Source organism: Pseudopodoces humilis, chromosome 14 (assembly GCF_049639895.1).
Source record: "Pseudopodoces humilis isolate 2021_Gansu_Grassland_sample_001 chromosome 14, ASM4963989v1, whole genome shotgun sequence".
NCBI classification, from domain to species: domain Eukaryota; kingdom Metazoa; phylum Chordata; class Aves; order Passeriformes; family Paridae; genus Pseudopodoces; species Pseudopodoces humilis.
The window spans coordinates 8162650-8173100 of NC_142213.1; the positions used below are offsets into that span (position 1 = coordinate 8162650).

At 47.4% G+C, this 10451-nt stretch overlaps 1 protein-coding gene across 1 annotated transcript; it reads right to left on the bottom strand.

Annotated features, from left to right (window-relative positions):
* Window positions 1–344: 344 nt before the first annotated feature.
* On the bottom strand, window positions 345–10342 carry OGFOD1 (2-oxoglutarate and iron dependent oxygenase domain containing 1). The gene is made up of 13 exons (XM_005526429.2): window positions 10192–10342; window positions 9955–10100; window positions 9816–9862; window positions 9260–9360; window positions 8746–8862; window positions 7831–7922; window positions 6713–6838; window positions 6266–6379; window positions 5873–5952; window positions 5441–5736; window positions 4428–4550; window positions 3550–3608; window positions 345–3000 (listed from the first exon to the last, which is right to left on the bottom strand). The coding sequence occupies exons 1-13, from the start codon at window positions 10340–10342 to the stop codon at window positions 2839–2841; spliced, it is 1614 nt and encodes a 537-aa protein (XP_005526486.2). The 3' UTR covers window positions 345–2838.
* Between the last annotated feature and the right edge of the window lie 109 nt (window positions 10343–10451).

Here is a 10451-nt window from a genome sequence, read left to right on the forward strand (position 1 = left end):
TGATAAGAGAGGCTCTGATCAGAAAGCAGTTTTCCCGTCAGTCTGATTCTCAGGACTATGCACCAGCCACTGCCAATCCCAGCTCTGTTCTGCTCCTGGCAGTGAGGTCAGTCCTTCACACACTGTGCAGACCTTTGGTAAGGCTGATTTCCCCTATCTAAGTTTCCGACAACAAATTTGTAATTTATTTTTCTGTGAAACCAACTTTTACCTTTGCCAAATGAAAAATGCACATATTTTGCAAGTACCTGCACCTAATTGTAGATACAGATTGGAATCTAGCAAGAGCATCTACAAAGAAAGCTCCCATTACTGGCACTAGATAAATGAAAGCCCCTCTTCGTTTAGCAGCTCTTGTCATTTGAAATTTTAGTGAGTGAAGTCTTTCCTCTGTACCTGCAGCACCAGTCATGCCTGGGGCTGCCTGTGGCTTTAGGACCTAACAAGGAAGGGTGGGAGAGCAGAGACATGTTCATCTTTAAACCTTTGAAAGCTAACTGCAAATTTGGCTTCTTAAATTACTTCATCTGAGTCACCAGAGGAAGAAGGGTGGTTCCTTGTGTGATCAGGTAGATAGGGGCTTACTCAAGCAGAGGCTGGTATGCCCTCTAGTGTAACACTTACTATTAAAAAGCAGCAAGCTCTAAAGAGCCTGACTTCTTCCCAGTCTCCTGGAAGGATCTTCCAAGGTTTACCAGGCACATTCTTAGACTTACAATGTAGTCAAAGAAGTAACTTTGTTTTGTTAATGAATTTACTCCCAACTTTGCCTAGCAGACTATGCTCTGAATAGCCATGGTGTCTGTCACTTTTGTTCCAAATGACCCAAATATTTTTTTTTCTTTGAAACCTCCATTACTTGTCGTGTTCTAGGGGAGAGCTCAGAATAAGAACTGCTTTATTCCCAGGAAGAGCTGCTGCCCCAAAAGGCAGAAAAGTACCTCAGAAACCATGATTCAGAGAGTTCTGTCCTCACTTCAGGATTTGTTTCTAGCTTCATCCCCTTGTCTTTGTAAGTGACAAAGGGAGATTAAAACTGAGCAAGAGAGTTTGGGCAGCGCACAGAGATGCTGGCTTTGGGAAATGAGTCTGAATATGAACAAGATCTTGCAACAGCAGCTTGGGGCAACCACCTCCCAGCCATCCTTCCTGCCCAACAGCATGAGGGAGTAGCTAGAACTGAGCAGCTGCTCATCATCTGGGATGATGGAACTGACACTGGAACTAGAGAGTCCTGCACAGCACTAACAGCAGTGTTGGCCCCTTGCTCTGGCACCTGCAGGGGCTGAGTTACCATTCCCTTTGGAAGCAACGGCAGGGACTGCTTCAGGGACTCCTTTTTTAGAACTTTGTGTAGTGGGGTCAAAGCTGAAGGGTGTTGCTCCTGTATCTTCACGCAGAGATGCCCACAGGACATCCCACCTGCTTAGGAAAGGGTGCAGAATACTCATGTCAACAGTGAGCCTTGCTTTGAGTTTACTGCTCCTGTGCTGCCAGCTGTGGTCTTACACCACTGTGGTGGCCTCCAACAAGAGGTCTGGCCCAGGAGAAGGAGCAGACTTTAATCCAAAGCTACCCTCTCCCCACCCAGAGGTGACAGGACAGGAGTGATGAAACATGCACACTCCCCAGCTTACTACAAACCCACAGCCTGCACTGTCTGGCTTGCATGAACTGAAAGAACACCTGTCTCTCAGTGCCAAAAAAAAGTTTCAGGCAAGCAGTTGCAGGTCAGGGCTGAGCCTCCAGCAGGGTGTTCTGCACTCTATCTCCTGAAGCATTGGTACAGCTACGCTGCACTCTTGGTGGGCTGGATACCTCAGAGGTGAGTCTGGCACAGTCCTGCTTGCAGTGAATGTTGGGCAGGTGCACAGTATTGAAAATGTGCAGGGAGGTGCTGCAACCAGGCCACACTCACTGCCTTTCTTACAGTGTTTACCACAGGGCTTGGCTGGTTGCTGCCTCAAAACATCTGAGCTGATCTCCAGTGACAAAAGCCATGTTAAAACCCAGCAGATCCCAGGACGTAACTAGGACACAAGGCCATGCTGTTGGGTGACCTCTACCTGTGGACACCAAGGCAGTAAAAGGTCAGTTACCTCATTCCTGCTTCCAGGCCCTGGCCCCTGTTCTGAGGCTGGAGCCTCAGAACAACCCAAGGAGAGTGTGCAGGAACAGATTTCGTGGCTGTTCACCTTGTAAATTCTTTGGAAAAAGGGCTGCATCTAGGTCTGTCTGCACAGCAGTTCGCATAATAAAATTCTGCTCCTTCTTATGGTGCCAAGTCCTTCCCACTGCCTTTACAGCCTCACTGTCTTCCTTCAAAACTCCACAGAGTTGTGCAGCTGGAATAACCTCCTATTTCCCATGTCAGCTCATTTATTTTTGTCTCAGCAACACAGTTAAGCCTCAGCAAATGTCTTGGGCATCTTGTAACAAAACTTGCCCAACCAGTGTATGAAACATTTAACTGACACATTTCCTTTTTTTTTTTTAATAAAATTGGTCAGCAGCTTGGGGCAATGTACAGTTGCAATTTTCACCCTGCTGGGTCAGAGATGCCACTGCGCTGCTCCCATGACAGAAAGCTGGAAAGCTGCCAGCTGTTTGACAACCTCACCCACAGAGCATTAAAAGCAGTTGAGAGCATGTCACAATGGACTCAGGAGAAGACTGAATTTCCATTTTTGCAGTTAAAAAAAACATCTGCCAACATATTTTGCAGTGTGATGGAGTTGCAGGAGCAGTTTGTCTGAGCTTAGGTCAGAGCTGAACATCTAGGTAGGAACCTGCCCACCACCCACCACTGTTCTCTATGACAGTGGTCACACTGCACTATCACTCATAATAGACGAAGGAAAAATCCCAAAATCCTGTTCTGTTTGGATGCTTGTTCAGGCGTGCCAAGCTTCGATGATTGATGTATTTCACAAACTTCATAGTTTCTTTGTCTCTATAAACTAAGGCCAAGCAGTTGTCCTCTGGATTCACTGTCAACAGCTAGAAGACACAAAGATAAGGAAGTAAATCAGTTTCACAAAAATAACTGGTAAAATTCTTAAGAAAAGATGAAACAGTGTCAAAAGTTAGTTAGAACAAAGGTCTGATGTTAGAAGATGAACTGTGACACTATTTTCATTTTAATACCCTTTACCTGAAGCACTGTTATACATTAAGGGCTTCTGGACTCCTTACTAGTGTGACTGCTCAGCACTGTCACCAGTACCAATGCTAAATGTGACCCCAGTGAATAGCACTTCCTTGGAAAAATGTTCTCTCTGCTACAGCCTAGTGTTCCTTCAAGGCAGGCTTCCCAAATGGCCCTGGGTGCAGGTGCTATGAGGCACTCTCAGGGACCGGGTCTCATGCTTTAGGTGAACAGCAGCCTCTTGAAGCTGAGGCCAGAGCGTCACCCATGAGCAGTGACTGGGCCAAGAAGGCTCCACTGTGCTACTGAGCACCCTCTGCATTATGTTATGCAAAGTGTAATCATGTCTCTCCACCCTAAACAGTTTTATCTGATTTGCAACTAGCAATTGAGGTCCTTACCTCTTCATCTTCACCTTTAGCAATGTAGGAAGTAAAGCCACCATATTCAGGATCCCAGTCTTAAAATAGAAAAGAAAGATTCTTAGAAACCTCAGTGCTGTCCAGGCTCCATGCAGCCTTCCAGGAGATGCCATTTTTTCACCCCATTCCCCAAACCTACTGGATACAAGGTAAGTATTTACTTCCTGCAAGTCTATTTGTTTTCTTCTGTTCAGAAACAACTTGAAGCAAATATACTGGATTTGCCTTTTATGGTAGATTATCTATATAAAATTGTTTGGTGCACTGTTCCTCACCTGTAGAACAGTTCTACCCTAGCAGCTATGCTAAAAGATTTCAGTATAATCATCAGCATGTGCCAGATGGTTTCAGCTGTACATTCTGGCCTCATCTAGTCTAAGATGCTTGTGTTTAGATTTTTTTTAACACTATCTAACTAGCAATCAACCCAAAATGCCTAGACATGCCTAAAGTAACTTTTGAAAACCTTCCCTGGGCTTTGTGAATTGGCGGTGTAGTGATAATTCTGATGAGGAAAGGGCGGCACTCTCCTGGTTGGTATTGTGGCCATCGTGAGCCATTGCTTAGGAAAGGTCTGGGAGACGCAGCCTTTCCCTCTGTCCAAGCGCCACCTCCTGGCAAATGCGGGAAAAGCCAGAGATGATTCCAAGGCCATAATCCCAAACACAATGAGGACTACTGAAACCAGGGTTTATGCCTAAGCGAGGACTAGAACAAAGTCTACAGACACCTTTTATGTAGGAAAAAGCAGGGAAATTTTGAATGTTTTAGCGCGGAGACTTCTGAGAACTCAGAAGTCATTCCTTTATGCAAACCTTGTAAAAGGAGAGTCTGACATCTCTCTCTCATCCACCTACCTTCACAGCCACAGAAGAAGAGCAGGTCAAGAGCAAATTCTGTGGCTTGAGAGTCGTGGACAAGAGTGTAGTGCCCATGGGTCCAGTGTCGCAGCTCCCCTGCACACACAGGAGTGCCCGAGCCTAGGAGAGGGCACAAACACCCAGGGAGAGCCATGAAGCCACATCAGCTGAGCTCAAAGCATGTGAGGAGGTCAGTGATCTCACAGCACTGTGAAATTGTCTGCTGGCCCCAGTGAAAAAAGGGTAAAACCACAGATCACATGTCAGTATCTTTCCTAGAGGTGACTCTAGGTTAGGTACTTGGAACAACGTGTAGGAGGGGGACCAAGATTTGCTCCATACAGCCTTTGTTCCTGGTAAGTGCTCTAGTAGTCTTTTTTCAGTAGGACTTGTTTTTTTATTGCCTTTTATTCCAGCGCCCACTAACTTGCAGAACATAGAGCAGGATGAGCATTTTCAAAAATTTTACTCTTAAACTTCAGAGCCACTGTTTTAAATAAACATCAGCAATCAAAATCCAAAATTAATCTAATCTTTGATAGTTGTCACTGCTGACAACTAAACGGTTGTTTAGGCTGTCTTCTGAAAGGTTGAATCCTTTTTGCCTAGTTTTAGGTATCAGTTTTCTAATTCTAAAATTATTTTACTTCTGACCTGCTCACCTTTCTCTTTTGGATTTATTATCTCATACAAGATTATGCTTTATATGAAGCAGGGGTGTGTGGATGTAGAAACCACATAACTATTGACAAAAGATTAACAGCCCCCCATCCCCCAAAAGTCCCACCTTTAAGACCTAGGTATGTTTAAAATGGTATTTTCAAATTAGTCATTGATTTACTCCAAATTCTTTGGCAATGGTCACTGATTTCAGATAATCTAACATGCTTTATAGTCCCATGTTTGTGCTCGTGCCTTGTGCTGGTTGCAGTACAAGGTGAAACACTAGTTCCAGGAAAATCACTGGGAATCTTGTTTGAATCCCTTCACGCTACTGCTGCTCTACTCACCACCCTGTGTCTCACTGTCCTGTGCTTCAGGGATGTTCTCAGGCTGGTGTGGCTGATGGGGATTGCCATTAGTTGGTCGTTCAGTCTCTTCCTGCCCAGGTTTGGGACTGCTGTGCGCAGTGGTGTCTGCTGCTTGTCCCTCCTCAGCATCTTCATCCTCGTCAGAGGGAGCCAGGAAGTGCAGTTTTAGGCCAGTGAAGTTGGAAAGCAGTAAAAATAAGGCCTCAGAGCGCAGCAGCTGCAGAAATTTCTTCAGGGTATCAGGGAGGCTGTCTTCCTCTGCTGCCTCATAGAGTCTGAAAGACAGGAGATGTGTCTCCTTGCAGGAGAGCCAACAAGAACCATGTCCAGAGGGACAGCATTGACCAGTGCAGCCTCATGGCAGCTGCTGCTCAGCCTGATGACCAGGTGCAGCACGTTGTCATTCCCCACCTTTTATTGGCTGGCCCCTGACTACTCCACTGGATCTCTTTGTTCTCCAATGCTTCACATAGTAGTTGGTATTTCTCTTTCTAGGAGAAAGAGATGCAGAAATGTTAGCATTTAGCTCCCAGGAAAAGAAGGCTGAAGACAAGTATTTTATTTTTGCTGAGTCCCCATACAGCAATGTACAGGCAGTCAGAGGGATCATTCCACAGAATCTGAGTGGCTGAGGTTGGAAAGGGCCTCTGGAGGTCACCTGGTCCATTCCCCTTCAGGTGTGAAACTTAGAAGGTGTTTTGTCATGTGAACGCAAGCCCTTTCCCAGTCTTCATGCCATGTGGTACCTGCCAGCCCTCTGACCAGGTTCTGGCAGATCACATCAAATCAAACCACCAGGCTCACCTTAAGAAAGTCTTTCAGGAGAATTTCTGATCGCTCCTCAAATTCCTCCTGGATTTGAGCTTGGGAATCCATGTCCAAATAAATGACATTGATCCACTCATACAATATTTCATGCTGGAAGAGAAATTGATTAGAACATTGAATTTTCAAAAGTGAAGGAGATTCTCCAATTCCCTCTACTGAGCTGGCCACACAGAGTTCTACACACAAACACGCTCCATTGCCTTATTTCATTGCACCACAGGTATTCACCACATTCTCTGAATTACTGTAGGTATACAAAACATACAAAGATGCATAAGAGAGAAACTGAGTGCAAATATGGACAGGAAATGAAAAGGAGAATGGAATAAAGATTAAAACATCCCCAGTACATTGATGCATTCCCTAACAGGTATTACAGGAACAGGACAGAGACAGAAATGCAGATGCAGGCTTGTTACTCACATCATAGGGGATGTGTGGGCTCCTGGCCAAGGGGGCTTCAATGTGCCGTGGAGGTCTGGCCACAGATGGGCCGTGGAACCAACCGCTCACTGACAGGCGGCACTTCTGCGACAGAACTTCTGACACCTGCAACAGCATTGGGCAGCACATCACTGGTTAGACAGGACTGGGTACCATGCAAACTCGTAACAGGAGATGGACTTGGCTCCATTGCAAATGGACTTGAAGTCCATTGCAAATTTATAGAATTCCAGTCTAAGCTTTTACTCCAAGCTCGCAGAGAATCCATTCTCTCTCACCCTCTGAGAACTTTGAGTCATAGATTTTTAAGACAAAATTAAGTCACTACCTGAAAACAATCAGGGCAGTGACCAAGTAGAGGCTGCTGTTAAGTAACAACTGTAGAACATAAATTACACAAAAATAGCCCCCAAGTGGCCTAGGTCAGGACATGCCCAACCTATATCACTGATCATTTTCCTCTCCAGCCTTCTGCTCTCTGGCCCTGTTTGATACAGTCCCTGGTAACTCAAGTACACAGGAGTGTCAGATTTCTGTCAGGTGTTTGTGTCATACAGATCCCCAAATTATTCATCTCGTTCACAGGCATTTTCCTGGAAAGTGTCACAGAGTACTCCTTAACTGTATCAGCATTTCTGCTGCAGGGCACTGCACCATGTCTGTGTCACTAAGGGGGTAACAGCCAGATCTGCACAGTGCCCTTGCACTGTTGGCTAGGTGATGGATGGCTTGAGGAGCTCCTCTGGAGCAAAGTCATGACCACCACACCAAAAATGTGAGCTAGTTCAAAACAAGCCAACAAACAGAAAAAAGTGAGAGCCAAATTCATAGCAGTGGCTTGCCAGGATAGTAACACAAAATAGAAATGGAAATTTTTCTTTCCCAGGATGATGCAGCTAGACTGATAGTTTCAAGTTTGCTTTGTTGGTTCTTGTCCTCCTTAAAGTCCTTGAAGTCCTCTCTTCAGAACACAGAACTTAGCATGAGTACCCACTCTACCTACAGTTCTTCTCCCTCCCCATCAGGATTGTAATAACACACAGAATGAATAACCACAACAATGAGGATTAAAAAATTAACAAGAGACAGCTCCTTGCCTGATGGAAAGAGACTGGAGACACTTCAAAGAAAACCAGTGTGTTCCATGAAGGCACTAATGACTTGGTGATTTGCTGTGGCTGAAAGTGTTCTGAGGAAGAAAACATATCCTGGTTAAGATATGAACTGGGACTTCTCTCTGACTTCATGACAGGTGACTGGTGGGACACCTGGGTGTAAGGGATGGAGCTCAGAGCAACAGCTTGGTGAGGAATCAGTGCACCTCTGCATGGAGACAGGAAGAGAGACTTGGGGCTGTTCAGCGTGCAGAAGAGAAGGTTCTGGGGCAACCTAAAGCCTCTTCCAGTGCCAAAAGGAGCTACCAATAATGTTGTAGAAGTACTTGGGACAGACAAGGACATGGAATAACAGAACAAGAGGGAATGGCTTCAAAGAAAAGGTGGGTTTAGATTTGCTATTTGAAAGGAATTCTTTACTATGAACAGTGAGGCACTGGCACAGATTTCCCAGCGAAACTGTGGATGCCCCATCCTAGAAATGCTCAGTGGGGCTTGCAGCAACCTGATCTAGTAGATGGTGTCCCTGCCTACAGCAGACAGGCTGGAACAAGATAAGCTTTAAGACCCCTTCCAATCCAAACCATTCTGTGGCTCTGCTGCTAGAAAGGGAAGTTACTGTCATCAGTCTGGAGTTCCAAGCACATTTACTGGCATTGCTGCCATCTCGCCTCTACTCTTGACCCTTCCAAAAGTTTGACTGCTGTTGCCTGTTAGCAGTGTCTGCAAAGCCTGCTACAGCTCATCCCTACAGGGCACATTTTACTTATACATCAGCTTCTCTGAACAAAGGAGAAACTCTTTATCTCCCTTCTACTGTTTGAGGTGAGAGCTGCTGTAAGGGGCACATAAGCTTCATCTTTTTCATCCATCTGAGGCTGAGCTTGGAGCTTTTACCGTCTGTGCTGTACAGATCCAATGTTCCCCCATCACTTTTCTCCCAGGGTGGGACGAGGTACAGGATGAAAGCGATGCTCCGACCTTCCAGCTCATCATCGTGGCACAGCAAGACATCTGCAATTACACATGTTTTGCTGCTGTAGCATCTTTCCAGTATATGCATGATTCATTCTAACAACTGCTTCCCAGCTTTGTCCCCACAAGGATATGACAAGAAAAAACATGCTTCCCAAGAACTGCATTTTCACTCATCAGCATCACCAGCCTGAGATCTGCAAGATTCACTTCTGTTGGACTACACTGCAATTGACAGATCGGGTCGCTCCGAAGGTACAGGCAGTTATACACCAGCAAGAGTTTTTTCATCATTTGTACTTCATTTTCAGACACTGTTTTGCTGCTGACAGCCTCTGGGACCCTCTGGAACTAGAATAAAATTAGGTATCCTAAAGATATTTTGTTTCCTACACATGCACAGAAGCTTTAGGGAAAGGATCACTTATAGACTGACCAGTATATTCATATTTAGCACAGGATATGTCAATAGTTGGCTCCAGTGCTATCTGGGTCACAGCAGAAAGCCATGCTTGGAATTCCTCACACAGAGCATGCCTGAAAAGATAAGCACACAGTAAGTATCCTCCTCTGTTATAAAATATATCATCATAGACTAAACTAATGTACTGTCTCCCTGCCAACTATTTAAACAGTTACAGGTGCTGTTGCTGTGAGTGACAGTGTGTTCCTGTAGAACCACACAGGAATACAGCCCAGCGCTCACAGCACTGCTGGCAATAACCAGCAGCAAGCATGCAACCAGTCGGAAGGTGCACCGGGAAGCGTTTCAGAGGTAACAGATGGAGGAGAGCTGAGTATGGATGAAAGCTGAACACTTCAGTGCCTATGACAAGCACAGAACAGATTCAGCGCTCCAGGGCCGGTTTTTGGCCCGAATACGGGGGTAGAAAGCGGACACGCCGCGGGCTCACCCCGCAGTCACCTCCCCTGAGGAGCCACCACAGCTCTTCCCCACCCAGAGACAGCAAAGCCCCGAGCCCATGCTTTACCTCAGGGCGGCGACATGGGGCTCCGGGCTTGCCCCCAGCTCCTCGGACTGCGGCGGCCCATGGAAGAGAAGAAGGGACGGGGGTTAGGGTGGCTCGGCTCGGCCCAGCTCGGCCCGGCTCAGCTCGGCCCTGGGCCCACCTGCCGCAGCGAGAGCAGGTCATTGCGCCGCCCGCGGAAGTCGAGGCCCAGCAGCTCATCCCGCAACGCCTCCGCGAACGTCGGGTCCGCCAGAAAACCGGGAATGACACCGTGCCGGAACGGTGACGGTTCCAGCACCACCGCTTCTGCAAGGGAAGGGCCATCGGTGAGGGGTGAGCACCCGGGCCACACCATACCGTGCCGAAGCCGCTCCCCGCGGGCCCGGCCGGGCCGTACCGTGCCGAAGCCGCTCCCCGCGGGCCCAGGCCGCCCCCGCGCGCTCCCGCAGCGCCGCGTCCCCGAGGGCCGCGCAGAGCTCTGCGCGCGTCTCGCGCCTGCCGCGCTTCTCCGCCGCCAGCGCTACCGCTCCGTGACGCTTGGTGGCCATGCTGCCGGCCGGCCGGACTACAACTCCCTGCGGCCCCCGCGCTTCGTCCGCAGTGTCCAATCGGATAGCGCGGGGGCGGGATGGGAAGCCCTTGGCCAATGAGAGAGGA

Coding starts and splice junctions, on each gene's coding strand:
- OGFOD1 (XM_005526429.2), bottom strand. CDS start 10,342: ATGGCCACCAAGCGTCACGGAGCGGTAGCGCTGGCGGCGGAGAAGCGC. Junction 9,863..9,954: donor ACCTGCTCTCGCTGCGGCAG/GTGGGCCCAGGG, acceptor GGGCCGCCGCAG/TCCGAGGAGCTGGGGGCAAG. Junction 5,737..5,872: donor CAGGGGCCAGCCAATAAAAG/GTGGGGAATGAC, acceptor CCTGTCTTTCAG/ACTCTATGAGGCAGCAGAGG.